The following is a 23722-nucleotide window of genomic DNA, read 5'->3' on the forward strand; positions in this document are numbered from 1 at the left end:
AATGGTGATTTACTGGGTCACCCTTATCACCAGTGACCTAATATAACTCACCAGCTCGTTCCTGTTGCAGTTGTTCAATTTAAGCAGGAGTAATCATATTGTAAATAAAAAGATTATGTGTTTGCATGCAGCTAAAAGGGATTCGGCCTACATTATTCTTGTAAATTTTCCCAATTAAAACATATTAAAAGTATTAAAAATATGCACAGAAACTTACCAAAATGTTTTAAACTGAGATCCATATACTATGTGTGTGTACACACCATGACAGGAAAATTATTGGGTGCCGGGAAATACAGAGAACAGGTCTTGCAGGTCTAGGTGAAAAAACAAAATATTCTTTAATGTGCAAAAATCTACGTTTCGTTCACAATTTAGGACCTTCGCAAGTGCTGAGTCTTCTGTTCTCTGTCTCTCTCTCTCTCTATATATATATATATAGTTTGCATACATACATTATTTAGATACCAGCAGGACTGAGGTTGGCATTGTATTATAAGTAATATGAAATTACCATGTAAACTAGCAATCCAAACATAGACATTTTTATTTAAATCTGTGAATTAAATGTAATGCTTGTATTAATTGCAGTAGCTTCTAAGAAGAGCTATTTTTTGCCATAAACAGAAATTCTGACTTTTAAGCTTTTGACAGGAGTCTTGTATAAGTGGAAGACTTTTAATTCTCAAATTGTTTCACTTCAATAACTCTTTTAAAGTTGTTGCGCCAAGATGCCTGGCGGATTAAGCTCCATTGCCTTTTCTTGTTTTGAACTAATGTATTCTTGATCACCGTTTAATGAAACTATATACCACATGGAGATTTCACATTAGATAAGCCATGTGAAACCCTCATCAGACAAGTAGCTCTGGCTGGTGGTAATCCTTCAGATGAAAATTTCAGACTAGCAGGTTTTCCAATTTAAATGAGCCCCTTTAACTATAAAAAATTGGCATGCTTTGATTGCTAAAAATTATTTTTACATTTTATGTTGCTATAGTGCCCTTACAACTGTAGAAAACAGAAACTGTACCGTAAATACAGAGAACATTAACTGGTCACTGAGGGGATCCAATTTACAACCCATAGAGACAACTCACATGGCTCACTGACACTAGTATTATTTGGTTTGCAGTAGGACATTCAGCTCTCTGCACATTGCACTAAAGATTTCTTCCTAAAATAAAATGATTTTACTCTCTTACTAGTTATTAATCACTTTAGCATGATTGCTTTGCATTGTTCTGTTGTGTCATTATCCTAACTTAATATCTGAACACGGGAATACTGAATAAAGAATTTTCCAGTATTTATAACAACTGCGTTCTATAATTAACAATACACTTCTGTATAGGCAAAGCAGCATGTTGTAATTAAATGTATTAATAGTAGAGGTCACTTTCGCCTGATGGTGTTTAGTGCCATCATAGTTGGCTCCAGCTAGTCCATATGTCAGGAAAAACTCACAGTCACAGTATAAGGTACAGAACTGCCTTACAGTTAGCACGATGGACGCAAGATGGAAGTTATACTGGGACCCTATGAGAAGTCCATACACTGGCTATACATGAAAAAATCCATTTGTAATGTCACCAAAAGAGCAGATCTTTCCCCAATATGCTTACCTTGAGGTAGGTGATATCTAGGGCCAAACGATTGGATCACAGTGGCAGAGATACAGGCCGTCGTAGCAAGGACTGTATCAACTAGCCCATGTGGCCAGCTACAATGAGATTTTTAAACCTGTCCGATTGATATCTAGCTGATTTTTGTCCAGATATAGTTTGCGTAGGCCCATCGGAGTACCCCATACATGGGCAGATAAGCTGCCGACTTGGACCGATGGAGCTAAACTGGTAGCTAAAGTCTTCCTGTGTATGGTTACCTTTACATAAGTGTTCTTGACACTTGAGGTTAGAAATGGTTTTAATGTACCATTCATAGGGGTGTATTTATTAACTGGTTTGATTATTATTCAGATGCTCAATCTATTCACCTGCTACTTTTAATGTTGCAGCATCATTTTATTTATGGAGAGGGAAGACCCATGTAGGTAACAATGCACTGTAAGTTTTTTTACTGCATACAACTTTGCGGGAGATAGTTTGCATACTAATACACTGGGTGTTTTCTATTCTAAAAGGATATCTTTTTCATTAAATATATGGCTGACTTTCTGTTACTGTAATAGCAAGTATTTTCTGTGTGCCAAAAGCTTGTAACTAAATAGGTGCTGTGCTAAAGGACTTCTGCTTCAATCTAACCTGGTCTGGCTACAAGTAATAGGGGAAATACATTCTGTATTGTGATATAAACAAAGAGGCCAAGGTCTCCTGTAAACAGTGGGCTCTGTTCAATGTATTATTTCAGTATGCCAACTGGGCTTTGCCTTCCAAGGCATTTGATCCCACAATATCTGCTAATCTATTACGCAATGAATTACAGTAAGAGGCCAAAAGAAGCTTTTCATTTTAGAGATCTGCAATATAGGGGGTGATAAGGGTAAATTTGTATGGATGCATGCATGCATGTGTGTAATAGATCAATACACAGTGTAAGCAGCATTATATAAAGCCAGATAAACAAAGCTAATGTATTTCAAGTAACATTTCCTTTCACTAGTTTGCTGCAGCTTATGGAAATCCTTTTAGCTTTTTTCCTCCTCTTTCCCAAGAAAACGCACCTAAATAATTAAAATATAGAACTTAATATTTTGCAAGTGTGATCTAGCAAGCTCTAATCCAAGTACATCACACACACTGTATTTAAAAAGCAAATCTTTTTGATAAATGTCTCAGTTTAGTGGGAGGAGACCACTCTCACCCGCAGGACAGAATTAATATTAGAGTACAGCTGAGAGTGTAAGTGCTTTTTGTCAGAAGGTGGTGCAGTCATTAGTGTTTTCCAGGCTACTGAACTGCTTCTTGGAAATGGAGTGTTTTCAATTGAAACCTGAAGGCAGGGACAGAAGGAATGGACCAGTGAGGATGGGAGGAGATTATCAAAAGGTTCAGTTAGTGAATTATTATCTCTATGTGGTCAAAATACATCTTAGAAATGTCTCTAACAAAGATCAATGTTTAATATCACAGCTATGCTTTGCTTCATGTTTTTCATTGTTAATGCTCAAGCACAATCTTCAAACCGGCCAGTAAAAACACAACAAAAAGAAATAAACTGTTCAGGAAAATGCAACTGATAGTTTTAACACTCAAAAGAAAACAATCAATCCTTTTAGTAGACACTGTCATAAGAATGTTAAATTTGCAATGTATTTTAGATCTAGAACTTTGAAAGGGTCAGACACAAGTCTGTGAAACTGCAAGTGAAATAGCAAGATTTAAAGTGCTCATTTAGCATGACAGTCACACTTTTAGACCAGCCCTTTTGCTGACAAACTGGTCATGACGGAAATCACTCACTATCCAGGTCCATGGTAGACAGCAGCCTTTTTGTAGTAGTAGGGATGTGGCAAAACTCATAGGGACAAAATTTTTACCTGGGCAGGCCCGGATTTGTGGCCAGGCCACTAAGGCCTGGGCCTAGGGTGGCACACATGTAGGGGCAGCATGGTGCCCAGCCGCAATTAAATTTTGCTCCCATACGGAGCAATGTGGGTCGGACACGCTCCCCCCACTGCTCCGTATGCACGCACGGGCGGGAGAGAGGAGGAGGTGGGCGGGTGCTGAAAGGGGGTGGCCTCGGGGCACCCTAAATTCAAATTGGGCCCTCCACCTGGGCAGTAACTCATAGCAACCAATCGATGATTAAATTTTTCCAGCCAGCTGCAGGTATAACAATGAAAGAAGACTTCTGATTGGTTGCCATGAATCACAATATGATTGAATGTGGATCACAATATGTCGGTAAAACCACAAGAAAGGCAGGGACTAGAATTTTGGAACATTTGCCTGCTCTAGATAGGGGAGACATCAAATCAGCAGTGGCAAAATGTAATAAATAAGCAGACCAAATAAGAAAGGGCACTGCAAATCATGAGTGGGAATCATGCAAATTACTCTTTTTTGTCCATGTGGTCAACTAAGCATTCGGAACTGCTGATTTTCCAACACGGATGCTTCACCCCTCAGGTTCTTTAAAGAAGTAGCAATACCAAGTCCTTGTTTATGGAACCTTGCCAGGCATTCACACCACACAGTAGTTATTAATGCACACAGGTTCATACACAAAACTGTGTACAATAAGTTAACCAAATTATCTGGTCTCTTATGAAAATGTGTTTCTCAAAATGGATATGTAGATCTCTATAACCTGGTTCTTAAAAAGAGTCCACTGAATTTCTGTCATACTGCAGATAAATGTCATTGATAAATAGGTTAAAACAATTGTGCTATGCATGAACTGAGCGTAAAGGTGGGTTAATTCTATTTCAAGCACCCCTTCTCAATAACAAAATTTATGGAGTGAGAGGAGACAATAAAGACTGATTTATGGCCATAAGATAATTGAAATATTCCTGTGGTGTAAAAAACACAGGGACATATCCAGGGATAGAGGGTATATCAGAGACTGTCCCTGGAAATTAGGGACAGTTTGCACTACCCAAAAACTTTTTTGCAAGTTGGGAGGAGGAGGTTTGGACATAATCAGTGTTCCTTTCCTAACTGGAAAATGGAATACCAAGACAGATGGGTATCTAGATAAAATAAACAAAAATCTGATTTATGCCTGATAATGCCACAATTAACTACATAGTAACATAGTAAGTTGGGTTGAAAAAAGACATACGTCCATCAAGTTCAACCATAATGCCTATATATAACCTGCCTAACTACTAGTTGATCCAGAGGAAGGCAAAAAACCCCATCTGAAGCCTCTCTAATTTGCCGCAGAGGGGAAAAAATTCCTTCCTGACTCCAAGATGGCAATCGGACCAGTCCCTGGATCAACTAGTACTAAGAGCTATCTCCCATAACCCTCTATTCCCTCACTTGCTAAGAATCCATCCAGCCCCTTCTTAAAGTTATATAATGTATCAGCCAGCACGACTGATTCGGGGAGGGAATTCCACAACCTCACAGCTCTCACAGTAAAAAATCCTTTCCGAATATTTAAATGGAACCTCCCTTCTTCTAAACGGAGTGGGTGCCCTCGTGTCCGTTGGAAGGACCTACTGGTAAATAAAACATTAGAGAGGTTATTATATGATCCCCTTATATATTTATACATAGTTATCATGTCACCTCTTAAGCGCCTCTTCTCCAGTGTAAACAGACCCAACTCGGCCAGTCTTTCTTCATAACTGAGACTTTCCATACCCTTTACCAGCTTAGTTGCCCTTCTCTGGACCCTCTCTAACTCAATAATGTCCCGTTTGAGCACTGGAGACCAAAACTGAACAGCATATTCTAGGTGGGGCCTTACCAGCGCTTTGTAAAGGGGAAGAATAACCCCCTCCTCCCGTGAATCTATACCCCTTTTAATACAGCTCAAAACCTTGTTTGCACTTGCAGCTGCTGCCTGGCATTGCTTGCTACAGCCAAGTTTATTACCTACAAGGACTCCAAGGTCCTTCTCCATTATGGATTTGCCTAGTGCAGTCCCATTAAGGGTATACGGGGCTTGCATATTTTTACATCCCAGGTGCATGACCTTGCATTTATCCACATTAAATCTCATCTGCCACTTAGCTGCCCAGATTGCCAGTTGGTCAAGATCCTGCTGCAGGGATGTCACATCCTGGATAGAATTGACTGGTCTGCAGAGTTTTGTGTCATCTGCAAACACTGATACATTACTCATAATACCCTCCCCTAAGTCATTTATGAACAAATTAAACAAAAGTGGACCCAGTACAGAACCCTGAGGGACCCCACTGAGAACCTTATTCCAAGTAGAGAATGTGCCATTAACAACCACCCTCTGTACCCGATCCTGTAGCCAGTTTTCTATCCATGTGCAAACGACTTCACTAAGACCAATAGACCTTAGCTTAGAAAGCAGTCGTTTGTGGGGAACGGTATCAAATGCTTTGGCAAAATCCAAATAGATTATATCTACTGCATCCCCACTGTCCAGCTTCTTACTTACCTCATCATAAAAAGCACTTAAATTGGTCTGACATGACCTGTCCTTCATAAAGCCATGCTGATTACTGCTCATAATGCCATTCTCCACTACATAATTTTGTATGTGATCCCTTAACAAGCCTTCAAATAACTTGCCCACCACAGATGTCAAACTTACAGGCCTATAGAACATAGACCTACATAGACCTACATAGGCCTACATAGAAAATGAAAAGATTAGGACTGGAATTCAGCTTAAATGATTTTAAGTTGCAGTTACTCTTGTTGAAACAGGGGTTTGTCTAGCAGTTAGTACAAGGGTTTGAATCTTAAAGTAACAAAAATTGTTTTATATGAGGAAAAAGTTGGGGTTGGTTCAGCGCAAGAAAAAGCAAATGTTTGTAAAATAAATGCTTGGTTAAAATAAATGAATTTTATTATATGTACCTATAGATAGTTTACCCAGCCTCTCACATTCATGGGACAACCCAAAGGTCATGCATAGATTTACATGACCCTGTGTCATTACCACATTGATTTACACATATCAGACTTGAAAGCTTGTAAACAAATACTGCTACTTCTATATTGCTCAGAGCTGCTGCCTTCCTCCTGCCTCCTGTTCCAAACCGAACACTGTGCCTGTTGTTGATGTAGGGGAACTTTAGATCTACTGCCATCTCCAAACCAGGATGTGGCTCCAGGGTTCCCACAGCACCCTGTATCAATAGGTTCAGTACAGATGCACCAAAAGAATCAGGCACGCACATGTCACGCTCACACAAAATGCTAGAAATTATGCCCGCTGGACTTTTGAAACCTTTCTATTCAATTTTGTATGATACGTGTCGGACTGCAAACTAAATTGAGTTAATTTTGATGTTTCAGGTGCAACTCTGCCTGGGGACAACAATGACGCTGGAATTCAGAGATTGTGTCTCTGAAAGTGCACTTTACACACTGCATCAGTTGTAAGTAAATGACCCCTTTTATATTACACCACTTTTAAGATCATCTTCTTTTGTAGCTTAGACATTCAGCCTACTGTGTCAGCGGGGGCCTTCGGCACCCACGGGGAGGGTGAAGTCAGGATCAAGGAGGAAGGCCGCTTCCAGCGAGTCCGAGCGAAGTACAGATGCAGGGTAATCCAAAAGCAAGGTCAGGTCCAGGCAAAGGTCACTTAAGGCAGGCAGCAAGGTTCAAGGTCAAGAACAGGCAAATAAACAGCAACAGGAAGGCAGATGAGACAAATAGAGACCCAGGAACACAATAGGTAAATTGAGCTATACTCGGGCATTGAACCTGGGTCTCTGGCGTCCTTTTAAGTTTGAATTTGGCGCCATAGCGCGTGACGTCATCGCGCCGGCGTCCTTGCGCCCACGTGGAGCCCTGGGCGCCGCCATCTTGGATTCGCCGCGCCGTGAGGAAGGACGCCGCCGCACAGGAGCAGGTAGGGAGCGTCGCCGATCCATGACATACTGAACTGCAAAAGCCTTCAGCTCCCAAGGGATCACAAAGGTTTGAACATACCACCCAAAAAAAAAAAACCTGCCCCAACCATATGTTCATCATTCCTTCAACATAACGTGCACAAATTTGTTTCTTATTCGCCCCAAATTTCTCATTTGAATTATGTCACCAATTCCTGAGTTTAAAAAAACAGCATTTCGCTGTTTGGTTTTCAACAGCTCCTACTCTGCCTTTGATGAACTTCAATGCGAACCCTATCCTACCGCTATTGCCAGCTACAGGAGCCCTAGCTTTACATCAATCTTAGTTATTATGCTGTAAAATGCCCTCAAACAACTGCTGCTGAAAAGAAAGAGAAGCAAGCTGAGGAAAATTCCCCCCAATCTACCCCGATTCAAGTACACTCAATATGCAATGTGGAATACACCACAATGACAAATACAGTCTACTCAGCTTGGTGGCTTAGTTAAGGTAAAAGATCAGCCCAAAACTTTTTCTTTGGGAAATTCTAATTAGTGCAGGGTAGTTTTTTGTTACAAAACTGCACAAATACAAAAAAAATCCCATGAACAGTCCAAAAGATGGAAATAATCTTTACACTTCATATTTATGCAGTTTGGTCTTATGAACAGGGCTGCAGTGCACCTACTGACTATGGGGAACACTGGATTAACTGCCACCCTGGATGTATTGGTAATTCTAGGGTTTTTTACAACATCAACATACTGATGATTTGGGGCTAGCAATTTGAATACTTTCAACACCTTTGATACCAACTTTGAAGATACTATCTTACATGAGATTCACAAAAACTTACACATGGAATAATGAGTGTAGCAGACCCACAGTTTGGGAACCACTGCTATTGGAGTTGTCCCTACATAAAAATCATAGAGTTGAAACAACACATTCCTTACCGCTGCTATGAATATTATCTTAATAAAGTTGATATCCAGAACTCAAGCAATCTGCAATACATATTTGATTACAGCTATAAGAGAACTTATACTGATAGATGCCAATTAGGCAACATATAATGCTACAAATTATGTCAAAATGTAATTGGGTTCAAATATAAGATAATTTTATGGGCAAGAACCAAATCCTGTATTATACAAAATGAAAAGAGTGGGTGATTTCCTTTCATGAATTTTGGTGTAATTGTAGGTACTAAAAACAATTCCACATATAATCCTATATACAGCATAAAATGAATATGCATATAATAATAAGTGAATATGAATTTTGTAAAACACATACAGTCAGCAAAAAATGGAATAGGCTATTCAGTGAGAAGATATTCATGTTAAAGTATTTGTCACAAAAAGTGGGCTGGAAACATGCACGCGTAAGATTAAAGTACTATTAAAGGGTATTGCACTGAGAATCACATAAACAGCTAAAACTACAGTGATTTGATGGCCAGTTTATTATAGAAAAGTGTAAAACTCAGTCAACCTTTATTCATTGCTTCTAGAATAGCTACCACTTATTTTCTTGTATATCTAAAATATTGGCCTTCATTTAATAACAAAGGATATGTACACTAGCCATTTTTTAAAACCCAGAATTTAGTCTACTAGGAAACACCTGCCACTAGGCACAAGCTTTGAATCGTGCAGCAAACTGTTTGTGGGAAAGTGAGCTCTGTTTCACTTTACCATAAAACTAAGAATCCCCAAGACAGGCAATAATTATTGAGTACGCTAGGGGCAGATAAATCAAAATGTGAGATTAAAGCTCACCACAGAAAAATTCACCCACTTTCTATTAATTCCAATAGGATTTTTAGAAGCGTATTTATCAGATGGAGAACTCTAATTTTCACCCATTGATAAATATGCCTTTAAAAATCCCATAGGAATGAAACACGAAGTAGATGCATTTTTTTTGTGGTGAGCTTTAATCTCATATTTTCATAAAATTACCGCTAGAAGTGTGTATGTGTTGGGCACTGGTACTGGCCAAGCATGAAGATTAATGCAAAGCTGGGCACAGTGAATAAGGGCAGTTAAGCACTGAGGGGAGGAAAAAAATTGTTCATTCTCCCAAATCAAACTTTTTAGCCCTAAAAATTGTGTATTTAGATAGTTACTCTAAATCTCAAATCTTCTGTAATTTATCAAGTGTAAAACAACTTGAATGCAAAACTTCACTAAAAAAGCTGGTGTGGTCCTACAGAAGTCAATACGAGCTGTCTTTATCAAATTGTAAAATCTTTATTTAATTGGAGGTTTTAGAGGTTTTCAGGATTTTTTTTGTTTGTAATGTTATGAAAACAAGGATTTCAAGGTTTTATTATTTTTATGAGTTTCCAGGAATTAACATATCATTTTATCATAATGTTTATTTTTATATAGATCTATATTGTTATACATAGCCCAGTTCATAATCATTTAGGCTCAAGGAGTCCCTGCCCCTTAAAGCTAAAAAGAGAGGTTTGAAGACTTTTGTTTGGTTCAGGCCCACCATTTGTGGGCCCCAACTGGTTGGACTTCCTTCATAACAGTATATAAAAATGAAGCCCAAAATCTCATCCTGAGTGGCAGTCAGCTTAAGTCGCCATCTACTGCATTAATCAGTACTAATGGGGCCAGCTCCACAGTTTAGGAAACACTAGTTTACAATCTAAGCTGTTATCTATTAAAAATATATATGCATATAACAAAATGTTATGTGTCATGTTTAAAAGAACTCCAAATGAAAATAACTTACTAATATTCATGATATATTACATAAATTAATGACAATGCTGATGACAATGACAAACTCCAAGCTTTTTCCAGCTTCCCATTGACACTCATATACGTTTTTTGGCTAACAGCACAGGTGTAATTTTACATGGCTGGAAAAATAAACTACACACTGATAGTAAATTAATCCAGTAATTTTGCTACTGCCTCAACATAACAGAAATACACATTGGAAATATTATTGTTGTCATGTTATACTAAGCAAACCTGAAAGGAAAGGGATGTTTTATTATGTCCAGGAGACAATCTGACCCAATTAGGTCATGTCTAAGTTTTACTTTATTAGATCCCTGTACACTTTACAGCCATGCCAATAATAATCACCAGTGGTTCCAACGGGGTTATCATAACGTAGCGTACATGCCTACAGGAAATCCTAGGCAGTGCTGACAGAGCACAGCATGATGGCTCAATGAACCAAAATGGTAGTAATTGCTTTCTTCGTCTTTACTCTTTCTCAAGCATACCAGGAAAAGCTTCATTGTCCATAGCAATAAAGTGAAAGTGAAATACTTCTTACACAAAATACACTTCCAAAACACTTTCACACATGTGGGTTATGGATTACTATTAAAAAAACAAATTACTTGATTGACAGAAAGTATGATTTGAAATCAAAATTAGCCCACAGACTTAAGAAATATTCCAAAACAGTCAATTCATTGGACATGGACATGCCTCAGAGCTGCACTAACGGCTATATAGCCTAATAGAGAACTAAATTCTCAAATAATATACAGCAACACATTACATGAGGGTGTATAAGCTTGTGTGTGTGTGTAAAAAGGATATATACACACACATACACACACACTCATGCTGGTATTTATATTTAATATCCAATAATTTTTCTTTACTAGTTAATATGGCACCTTTGTGTATGTACCAACATTAAGTGCTGTAAAAGCTGAGAGCTCGCTAGGTGATAATGACACTTTAATGATTACAAATTGGCCACCTCATTTTGAGATCCACTTTTGCAGGAATTAAAGCAAACCATAGGATGAAAGCATACAGCCGTCAGGAGTAAAATTGCTTTTTTTCCCCTGATTAACAAGAGTCAGCCAAAGTACAGCTCACGGAAAGGGAGAAACAAGTGTGAGATGGGTTTATATGTATGTTTTTTCTTATTGGAGAAAGCCTATTTATCTATCTACCTATCTATCTATTTCTCTCTCTCATACACAGTACAGTATTGCATACTATATGCAGTGAACCAAGACTGGCTTGCACATACAACATATTTGTAGCTATATTATTAACCTTAATTATTAATATAGCACTAAAACTATAGCAGTTTGTAACTGTTCATCATTTACATTGGTACCTAGATTAATTTTTACACACAAGCATAAATCATTTGCATAAGCAGCCAATTAACTTGCCTGCATGCATTTAGATCGTAGGAGAAAACCAAAGTACCAAGAAGAAATCAACATAGACATGGGCAAAACGTACAAACTCCTGGCAGGTAGCATCAAGCTCAGGGCTCAGATATGTATGTATGTATGTATGTATAACTTTATTTATAAAGCGCCACAAGGGTACGCAGCGCTGTACAGTCTTACAGAATACAAAATTACACACAGGGAGGACAAGTGATATAATAAATAAATACAATAAATACATATATGTATATATATATATAAGTGCCATGTGGTATGAGACACAGTAGGAAGGAGGTCCCTGCCCCGTAGAGCTTACAATCTGAATGGTTGGGTAACATACAGGCACAAACTGGAAGGTAAGAGTGCATCAGGTATGGGCATTTGCCCTTAAGCGCAGGACTGGGCAAAATAATGTCTTAGTGCTCCAGAAGGTAACAGCTGAGTTTTTTCTTAAAGAGAGTGGGTGAGTTTTCCCTACGGAGGGATTCAGGGATAGAGTTCCAGAGGTAAGGAGCAGCGAGATAGAAAGGTTTAAGACGAGAGAGCGCAGTGGGTGTGGCTGTTGTAAAGAGACGGAGGCTCTGAGAGGAGCGGAGGAGACGACCAGGAACATGTAGGGAGACCAGTGAAGAAATGTAGTGAGGAGCAGAGGAGTGAAGGGCTTTGAATGTCAGCAGAAGGATTTTGTAAGCTATCCTTTGCTTGACAGGCAGCCATGCTAGTGAGCTTAATTGAGGCTGAGCAGGATCCCTCTTAGGAGAGAGCAGGAGGATCCTGGCAGCAGAGTTTAAGATTGATTGCAGGGGAGAGAGGTGGGAGTCTGGGAGGCCGGTTAGTAGGAGATTGCAGTAATCTAAGCGGGAAAGGATAAGGGCATAGATTAGTGTTTTAGCTGTTGCTTGTGAAAGAAAGGGGCGTATCTTGGCAATATTGCGGAGGAAAAAGCGGCAGGTTTTGGCAGTGTTATTAATACGGTTAGAGAAGGAGAGGGACTGGTCAAAGATAACCCCAAGGCAGCGTGCATAATTTACAGGGTTGATGGTCATGCCATCAATAGTAATGGTGAAAGGAGGAGGAGGGCCAGGTTTGGGCGGGAAGACCATGAGCTCTGTTTTAGCTAGGTTAAGTTTGAGCTGGCGTCAGTTCATCCAGGAGGAGATAGCCAGGAGGCAGTTACCAATCTGGGTTTGGACATCAGCAGTTAGTGCAGGGGTGTCTAAATATACCTGGATGTCATCTGCATATAGGTGGTATTTAAGACCAAAAGAAGAAATAAGGTCTCCTAGAGAGAGAGTGTACAGGGAGAACAGCAGGGGACCAAGCACAGAGCCCTGAGTTACCCCCAAACTAAGTGGAACCGGGGTAGAGGATTTGTTAGTAAGAGCGACAGAGAAGGAGCGGTTAGAGAGATAGGAAGAGAACCAGGATGCTGCTTGATCCCGGATACCCAGAGAATGGAGAATTTGCATAAGAATAGAATGGTCAACAGTATCAAAAGCAGAGGAAAGGTCTAGGAGAATGAGAACCGAGTAGCGTCCTTTGGCCTTGGCAGTCTGGAGATCGTTTGCCACTCTACATAAGGCCGTCTCAGTGGAGTGCGCAGGCCGAAAACCAGACTGCATAGGGTCCAGCAGATTATGGGTGCAGAGGAAGTTAGTTACACGAGAAAAGACAAGACGTTCCAGGAGTTTAGAGGCTAGGGGCAGGAGAGAGACGGGACGGTAGTTAGAAAGGCAGGATGGGTCCAGTGTAGCCTTTTTAAGAATGAAGGAGCTGAATACGGAGAGAGGAGATTTAGGAAGGTCGAGATTACCGGTATCTGAGGGTTGGGAAAATTGATTGCGGATAGAATCGACTTTGCTTTTAAAGAAGTCAGCAAAGTCCTGGGGGGGAGTTCAGATACGATTGATTCATTAGGTGAGGGATGAAGTAGCGAGTTAAATATGGAGAATAAGCGCCGCGGGTTTGATTTATTATTATTTATAAGTGTGTTATAGTATGCTTGCTTGGCCTGGGATAGGGCAGTATTGAGGCACACCATAAGAAATTTATAGTGGAGGAAGTCAGCTTTAACGCGTGATTTCCTCCAAATGCGCTCAGCAGATCGTGCACAGGAGCGTCTGAGGGTTAAGCCAGGGACGGGGATTGCGGGCACGACTGCGTTGGGGCTGCACGGGGGCATGGGTGTTAATTGCAGATGATAAAATTGAATTGTAGGTATTTACCAGTAACTCAGGATCAGAGGAAGCACAGAAGGAGGAGAGGCTAGAACTAAGAGAGTTAGAGAGAGCAGTTATATCAACCATTCGCGTGTTGCGAATCAGGGTTTTAGGCTGAGAGTTAGAGGGAGAATGAGACACGTGCGAGATAGAAAAGGAGATAAGATGATGATCTGAAAGAGGAAAAGGCTCACTGTTAAATGTAGATAGATCTAGATTTTTAGAAAAGACCAGATCTAGAAAATGACCATCCTTATGGGTAGCTGTATTAGTCCATTGCCGGAGATCAAAGGAGGAGGTTAGATGGAGAAATCGAGAGGGCCAGGGCTGAGCGGGGTCATCTATATGGCAATTGAAGTCGCCTAAAATGATTACAGAGGTGTCAGAGCATAGAAAAAAAGAGAGCCAGTATTCAAAGTCAGAGAGAAAAGTAGCCAAGGATTTTGGAGAAGGAGGTCTGTAAACAACTGCCACCCGCACAGAGAGAGGGTGGAACAGCTGAACCGTATGCACCTCGAAAGAAGGAAACCTGAAAGTAGGGGGTATAGGGATTAGTTTAAACCGGCAATGAGGGGAGAGCAGAACCCCTACCCCTCCCCCACGGCCAGTAATGCGGGGAGTGTGAGAGAATGAAAGGCCGCCATAGGAGAGAGCTGCCTCAATAGCATTATCATTCTGAGAGAGCCAGGTCTCTGTTATGGCAAAAAGGTGAAAAGACTTGGAGCAAAACAGATCATGAATAAAAGCGGCTTTGTTAGTTACAGAGCGGGTATTGAGAAGGGCACAAGAGAAGGGGAGATAGGAAGAGGAGAGAGTGGGAATATGAATAATGTTAGACGGGTTAGGTACTGCTAGATACATTAGTAACCATGAAGACACTGTTCCATACAATAAATATTCTAGATACTAAACTTACTGATAATAAATCATGTACTATTAATGCATATGGACTATATTAATAGTAAGGGTTATATCTAGATGTCAGATGCATATTAGAGCTATATACAGTGGCTTGCAAAAGTATTCGGCCCCTTTGAACTTTTCCACATTTTGTCACATTACAGCCACAAACATGAATCAATTTTATTGGAATTCCACGTGAAAGACCAATACAAAGTGGTGTACACGTGAGAAGTGGAACAAAAACCATACATGATTCCAAACATTTTTTACAAATAAATAACTGCAAAGTGGGGTGTGTGTAATTATTCAGCCCCCTTTGGTCTGAGTGCAGTCAGTTGCCCATAGACATTGCCTTATGAGTGCTAATGACTAAATAGAGTGCACCTGTGTGTAATCTAATGTCAGTACAAATACAGCTGCTCTGTGATGGCCTCAGAGGTTGTCTAAGAGAATATTGGGAGCAACAACACCATGAAGTCCAAAGAACACACCAGACAGGTCAGGGATAAAGTAATTGAGAAATTTAAAGCAGGCATAGGCTACAAAAAGATTTCCAAAGCCTTGAACATCCCACGGAGCACTGTTCAAGCGATCATTCAGAAATGGAAGGAGTATGGCACAACTGTAAACCTACCAAGACAAGGCCGAACAAGGAGATCGCTGATCAGAAATGCAGCTAAGAGGCCCATGGTGACTCTGGACGAGCTGCAGAGATCTACAGCTCAGGTGGGGGAATCTGTCCATAGGACAACTATTAGTCGTGCACTGCACAAAGTTGGCCTTTATGGAAGAGTGGCAAGAAGAAAGCCATTGTTAACAGAAAACCATAAGAAGTCCCGTTTGCAGTTTGCCACAAGCCATGTGGGGGACACAGCAAACATGTGGAAGAAGGTGCTCTGGTCAGATGAGACCAAAATGTAACTTTTTGGTCAAAATGCAAAATGCTATGTGTGGCGGAAAACTAACACTGCACATCACTCTGAACACACCATCCCCACTGTCAAATATGGTGGTGGCAGCATCATGCTCTGGGGGTGCTACTCTTCAACAGGGACAGGGAAGCTGGTCAGAGTTGATGGGAAGATGGATGGAGCCAAATACAGGGCAATCTTGGAAGAAAACCTCTTGGAGTCTGCAAAAGACTTGAGACTGGGGCGGAGGTTCACCTTCCAGCAGGACAACGACCCTAAACATAAAGCCAGGGCAACAGTGGAATGGTTTAAAACAAAACATATCCATGTGTTAGAATGGCCCAGTAAAAGTCCAGATCTAAATCCAATCGAGAATTTGTGGCAAGATCTGAAAACTGCTGTTCACAAACGCTGTCCATCTAATCTGACTGAGCTGGAGCTGTTTTGCAAAGAAGAATGGGCAAGGATTTCAGTCTCTAGATGTGCAAAGCTGGTAGAGACATACCCTAAAAAACTGGCAGCTGTAATTGCAGCAAAAGGTGGTTCTACAAAGTATTGACTCAGGGGGCTGAATAATTACGCACACCCCACTTTGCAGTTATTTATTTGTAAAAAATGTTTGGAATCATGTATGATTTTCGTTCCACTTCTCACGTGTACACCACTTTGTATTGGTCTTTCACGTGGAATTCCAATAAAATTGATTCATGTTTGTGGCTGTAATGTGACAAAATGTGGAAAAGTTCAAGGGGGCCGAATACTTTTGCAACCCACTGTATATATAATAGAAAGAGTGCCGCACACATACGGACTTGATACAAAAGAAAAAGTGGTTTTATTGAAAAAATTCCAATGTTTCGAGCACAATCTGTGCTCTTCCTCAGGGACAAACCAGTAGTTATATATATATATATATATATATATATAGCTGTACGCTTCAATAAATATACTTTATTGTTTCACACTAATATACTTTATTGTTTCACACTAAGTCCTGTGAGTCTGTGAGTGCGGCTTCTATTTTCTGCATGCATTATTGTTTTGAAGGACTGTACCCAGGCAAAATAAGACTATATATAACTTGAGTGCCTGCTGCTATTGGACTTCTATATATATATATATATATAGCAAGAACAAACGGAGCACACCCTATTGAAATTCAAATGCCCAGGGTGCTGGCTAAAAAATATAAAGCAAGAAAAAGAGCTGCACACACCAGGACTTGGCAAAAATATAATAAGTTTATTTAAGCAAAGAGATCCAACGTTTCGAGCACTAACTGTGCTCTTCCTCAGAGGAAGAGCACAGTTAGTGTGTAATTATGTGCTGGGGGTTGCTGTGCTACCCACAGGGGAGGAAGAGGCATATAGATTTAAGGGTATGTCTTAGTATGACATTATATAATTCTTTCACATTTGAATGAAGGCTGATATCCCTGCAGTGAGCACCAACCATTTGGATTTTTGCTGTGCTAAAAGCTCTTAAAAGCTCTTGTGATAACATTGGTGTGGTTTAAAAGGGGGAGTGGTCAAAACCGGCTTTCATTAGCGGCCCTCCACTATGTATGCTAGAGAAATTCCAGCCCTCGGCACCATAGAAGTTGGACAGCACTGCTTTATTGCATCTTAGTGCATCTTTGTTGACCCTTTCCATTGCCAGCCACTTCCCTGAATTGAGATGTCACTACAGGCAGGTAATCATGTGCTGTACTGCTAAGATTTTAACCTGGCTAATCCTGGAGCCTCTGTTTTAAAATACCCTATACTAATTATTTGGGCTGTCAAAAAAGTAGCAATTGTGCAAGGACACAAAGCACTGCCCTGGGGGGAGTCACAAGTTCAAGCTATATGGCATACTAATGGGTACAAATTTGTGCCAATTAGCCCTTATAATCAGTATTATCACAAATTTAATTTTTTATTCTAGTTAACCTTTAATATTGCATAATTATAGGACTGGATGCTGAAAAGTAAGGCAATGAATGATAATAAAGTACATTTATTATAAGCAGAGGCACAAATGAAAAGTTGTGCCCAATAGAGCCCATAGCTTTAGAGCACCCTGCCAGGATTAGTGCTGCTTTCTGCTCCTGCTGTTATATCCCTTGGTACTTCAGTCTAGTGCATCCTGAATAATGGACAAAGAGGGAACATTCCATAGGGTACCCATATTTTACTGATGCCTTCCCATTATGCTGCTATGCCAGATTCCCATACTGTGATCCCAAATAGTGCTCAAAATTCCAGTGGGGGCAAAGTGTCCTTCTTTCATTTATCACATTTGTTAGAAAGGAAACTCTTGGTAGCAAAATAAAAGCTACACAGTACACAAGGATGGTATATTGCTTATAAAACAGATTAACACATTGATTTGTAATTCATATAACACCAAGATGAACAAAAGCATGTTTTTAAAGAGGAAAAATAATTGCATTAGAACAGCAGTTCCACCTCATTTGAATGCATGGGCAGATATAAAACAGAAGACATACAGTAATTATCAAGCAAGTGTAACATGTTAAAGATAACAAGGTTTCATTTTGGAAAGTGAACAGTCTTTTTTCTTGAAAGAATAATTTGCATTGTGTGGTCAAGAACACTAAATACAAATGTTTCACAATGATATCCACATTGTTGAGCAGGAGGTTTTTTTGGTACCTCAAAAGGGGAAATGAACGCTAAAATCCAAATTAATTATATGGACAGTAAGCTCATGGCGATAAATGTTTCAAATTGGTTGGGCAGTTACTGCTAACAATCTGCATGTAAGTCAACTCTAGGATTAATATCAGTGATTTCAGTCCTTGTCTTGTCCAAACTAAAAATATAATTTGCACCTTGTTGGCAGCTGTATTGGTAATGAAGTAGTAAAAGTAGCTGCAGCTCCTCTTTACTTTGTGTTGGGCTAAACAAATACAATAGTATGTGGGCATCACCATGTAGGGCCAATCATACATGATCCATCAGGTAACACAAACCAGCAGCTTGACACTTTTTTTAAAGAACATTTATCTTTCTCCAGCTCTTAGATATACATTAAAGGGGGCATTTACTAACACTTGATTTTTTCATTTCAGGTTTTTTGGTGCCAAAATACAATTTTTTGCGGAAAAGAGAAACACGATTTTTCACAATTTATTTTGCTACAAAACCAGGACAAATTCCAAATCAAAAATACACCATCAAAAACCCTTTACCATGTAGAATTCAATGGCAACTGGGAGATCCTTCTTTGCTTTGTAGTTTTAGAGGTTTTGGGTTTTTTTTGATACTGTCATTTTTACTATTAAGAAAAAGTCATGTTTTTGTGCAACAATACAAAAAAGTTGCGGTTTTCGTTTTTTTTCCTGATTTTTTTCCTTTGTGCTTTTTCCGTTCAGATCTTTTGATAAATGACTGACATTCTATGGGGCCCCAAGGACTGCAAGAATGAAGGGACAGGGCCATGACAGGCCAAGGAAGTAGACCCCAGGATATAGTGGGCACAAGGGTTTATGGGCGTGTGCAGATTGGTGAGAGGAGAAGGGGGTGGAACATGCAGGCTTCGGTGCCATTTTGACTTTGCAGCCCCATCCACCCTCCCTAACGTTTAGGAGGTTGGGGAGCAGGTTATTTAGTCACAGCCAGGCAAGGAGTGCAGTAAGGACAGAGAGAAAGTGATTAAAATCATGGCGGAAGTTGTTTTGACCTGAGGCTAGGGGTAGTGGATATTAGCCACTGTTAAAAGTGGAGGGGTAATAGGAAAAGGGTTAGCCTCAGGATTGCGAGGTGGGGGTACAGGGGTTCTCCATAAAAGCAGCCTTCAGTGGCTAGTTGTGGGGCTCAGGTTGGATAGTTTGCCTTAATGTTTAATATGTTGTGAAGTGTAATGTATCTGTTCATTTAAGTATGGTTAATAAACCTTGCTGCAGCCTTTTCAACCCCACAAAGAGTTGTTTGAGTGCTTAGTATGGTGAGGTTTGGAGGTGGGAAAGGGACCATGACTTGACACTGCACCTGTCATGGAAATGAGTTTAGTTGTGGATTCAGAAAACTCTAAAACCACAAAAATCCAAATGTTGATTAAATGCCCCCTTCAGTGTTCATTTACAATGGCAGGCAAAGTGCTGCAGGCACCATCAGTGTCCTAGTAAAATTTGCAATGCAATAACTGTCAGATGGGAAATATTACATTGCAAAATGCTAATTTTTGTTCTTATTTCTACAAACTTTATTACATTCATTCCTAAGTGACCTGTAGAAGTAATTTGGAGGATAATGTAACATTCACATATAATAATAGAACTGACATTTGCAGATACATTTAAACAGATTAGTATCAATAACCCATCTAAATACACAAAGCCTTTTCTGCTGGCCTGTGGATGTCAACCCACTATATAAATAAACTAAACTCGGGTACCAGAGGCTGAATTGTACTGACATTCTCCTAAAGTGGGTCATTTATTTTGTGTATAGAGTGATATTTCACCTTTCAGAAAATCTGGAGACTAGGACTGGTACCTCTGAGATGTCCAGCAGCAATGTCCTTCACATTCTGGTATTCTACACTTCCTGCGTACAACAACACAATCATTCTACCTCTTGGTTTCAAGGGGTTACTGACCTAGGAACTAGTTTTTTTAATTTTAAATGGAGATATAAAAATTTAAAATAAATATTTGAATAAACATAAGTAATTCAAGAATAAGATACTAAAGCCCAAATGCAAAGTTGTGGGTTTGCATTCCTCCCCTTTGGATTCTAACTTACTTTAAGTTGTTTTTCATTCTCCTGTCTGGTGTGTATTTGTGTCTCATAATCTTCCTTTTCCTTTTGTAAACGTTCAGTACACCTCTCAACTTCTTTAGTGATATGTTCTGATAAATCTTTTGCATTTTTTAATTTGGCCTCCAGTATATTATATTCTTCTCTAAAAACAACATAAAAACAATCCTTTGAAATATATATTTCTGCTGAAAATTATATAGTGAATAATTTGCCTAATGGCAAACATAAGGATATCTCTCTGGGGTATTCCATGACCATATAAAGGCATGAGGTCGAAGGGTGAGTGCTTTTATACAGATCATGAAACTCCTAAGTGACTTTTAATATACTCATATTATACAACAGGGGGGTACGTTATTTTTTTATAATATACAAGTTTTAGTGAGTCATGTGACAGAATTAACATCACTTAGCAATGATTATAACTAATGACATGACTAAGCACTTTTATAATGATAACTTACAGGATGTTTAATATATATACATATATAATTACAAACAGTTCATAAGCTGCACACCAAAAGTCAAAAAACGATACCTGGGTGCCAGGACAGAGTAAGTATGTAGAGAAACGGAATAGACCGGCACTCACAGGAAATTTCCACATCAAAACATCAAACGGTTTGTAGAAAAGTGAGGTTCTTTATTGATCTGAACTTTCATCAGGGACAGCATATATATACATATATAATTATTTATTTATATTTAAGAAAATATGACATATGTACGGGATCCATTACCCAGAAAACCATTATTTACAAAGCTCCAAATTACAGGAAGGCTATTTCCCATAGACTCCATCTCCCATAGACTTCAATGCAACTGTACGCAGTATTCATTACAGTACTTTTTTATTTATGTATCTGTTATTGTAGTGACCCCTCTGTTGTATTAATTTATTGTTCTGCTGAACAACAAGAAATGCCCCTGGGGTGGCGGCATGGGGAAGGCCATCTCAGAGTGGCCTGGGACCAGAAACACCCCTGCTGCTCTATGAACCTTTTAAAATCTGTGTCTGTGCGTGCTCCATGTTTTGCCATGGCCTGGTGTGTGTGTATGTGAGCACACTGACTCTGACCACTGCCATAAAACCTATACCACCTCCCCAACAAGGCAGTGCTAGCTTTGCTTACCCTTATAAGTGTGCCTTCAATCATATGTGACTATGATGAACATTTACTAAAATGTGTAAATATGTAATGCATACATTAAAATATTGAAATATTAGCATTACACGTGAAATTGAAATGTAATCAAGAGCCATGCAAAAATAAAGCCCTGTGTATAAGATGGGCCCTAAAATATGCAACACAACTTTCCAGGAAATGGAACGGCAAATATCTTACTGTAACTTTGTGACTGACGCTCTAGTTGATCTTTTTGCATTTTCAATTATAATTCCATACTTTATTAAATCTTCTGCTCCCAAGAGGAATTGATCTGTTTTTTCCATAGTATTTTTTATTTGCTCAGAAACCTGGGACAGCTGGTTCTAGAAAAGAAGAATAGGTAATAAAAAATCAATTCCAATTCTTTTTTTTGTTCATTGGTCATTCTCATTTATTCTTCTAAGCTTTCAAATTGTCTTGTAAACAGATTAATTCTATTTAAAAGAAAACACTATAATGCTTTTTTAAGTGTTGTTAGTGTAAAACTGTGCCTTAAAGGGCCTAGCACAAAACCTAACCTCCAGGAAGGACCGATTCAAGGTTCCAGTGGCCCAGGGCAAAGATCTCATTAGTGTGCCCCCACAGTTGTCCCAAAAAATTTGTAATAGGACTACCCTCAAGCAGGAGAACTTAATACAATATGGGAAGACATAAAGAAATAGCCTGTGATTACTAAAGCATGCATGAAGCCCAGGCTTCACACTGGACCAACAATGATGGGTGCAGATAAACTATAATTCCAAATTCAAGCTTTTTATTAAAAATATCCATTAGAAACAAAGGTCTAATACAAAATAAATAAGTATTTAATAATAATAATAAGACATGGTTGTTTGGAGATCTTCTCACTGATTAAAATGAGGGGTCTGCCATTTCTGGGGGATGCTTCAGTCAAAAGTCATAGCAGATGAAATGTCTGATGGAGGGCCCCCAGTCTTGGTGGGCCCTCAACACATGCGCCTTTTGCCTAGCCTCCAGGACCACTTTCAAGGGGCAAAATATCCTCCTTTTCAAAATAGTTAAATGAATATGACTTAAATTAAGGAATATTTACGTTTTTGTGTTATTTCTTGCACTTCACAAAACTAAATCTGCAATTAAAATCAAACTCACATTATCCGAGCACAAAGCAATTCCCTAGCTCACTGAGATCTCTGTATAATCTGCTCCTTATCTCCTTGTCTGTCAGGCTGCAGCAGGAGGAAGGGTAGGATTTGTTTATACTGAGGGCTTCTCAATGGGCCGGTGATTTGTTTTGATTGTACTCATATGAACCTAAAGTAGAATGTGACTTTACTTTCATATTCAGATGTGCAGTGTTTAGTGCACTTAATAATAAAAATATAGATATTGCCAATTAAACAATATGCAAAAATATCTTCAGGACAATAACTCCTATTCATTCCACTTCTGTTGAAAAAGTATACTGACCCTTTAAGAACTATTACTTCTAAAATGATTTAGACTTTAAGAGCTCTATGGCGGTAATTTGTAGATTAGCAGTGCATAACCAGTGCAATTCATATCAAAATCAAATAATTATCCCTATAGCATCAGTTTCTGCCCAGAGCACACTAAGCATGGGAGTGTACTTGACACTTAAAACAAAATACAAGATTGTGCCCCACCCCCGGTGAACAGCTTTGAAGGCCTAAATCCCTACTGTTATAGAGATTGTGAAACTGGTGGTATAGTAAGTTCAGTATATAAAATATAGCATTTCCACATCTTTCTAGCTTTGGGAAGCAGCATCACAACCTTGCCTTCTAGTATTAAATATTTTCAATTGTAAAATATGCAATTAATGGATATTATAGTTAACGTATGTTAACACAAAGTAAAACTCATTGTTATATCATTTTGTGCATGATATATATTTATGGCTATAAATTCACAGTGATTCAGTTTAGCAACTGATACAATCTGATTAAGAACAAAGTGGTTACCATCATTTACAAACAGGTGCCATCTGCTGAGCAAAAGTGTAATAAGCAGGCAATTTCCATTATATGTGAAATCTTTTCTTTTCTGTATTGATTTTTCTATCATTTCCTAAAGCCCTCAAGCAACCTGCTCTAGTTTAGCAAGTGAACAGAAATGCAGTCTCTCTA

General features: G+C 39.2%; 1 protein-coding gene across 1 annotated transcript in view; it reads right to left on the reverse strand.

Moving 5' to 3' along the window:
• Window positions 1–23722, reverse strand: part of ccdc178 (coiled-coil domain containing 178) — a 153884-nt gene that overhangs the window by 93476 nt on the left and 36686 nt on the right. The window contains exons 16-17 of the mRNA XM_004915647.2: window positions 21789–21934; window positions 20425–20584 (exon numbers count right to left, since the gene is read on the reverse strand). Coding sequence (XP_004915704.2) covers window positions 20425–20584; window positions 21789–21934 — 306 coding nt within the window. The remainder of the gene's footprint in view (window positions 1–20424; window positions 20585–21788; window positions 21935–23722) is intronic.

This window comes from Xenopus tropicalis, chromosome 6, assembly GCF_000004195.4.
Source record: "Xenopus tropicalis strain Nigerian chromosome 6, UCB_Xtro_10.0, whole genome shotgun sequence".
Taxonomy (NCBI): Eukaryota; Metazoa; Chordata; class Amphibia; order Anura; family Pipidae; genus Xenopus; species Xenopus tropicalis.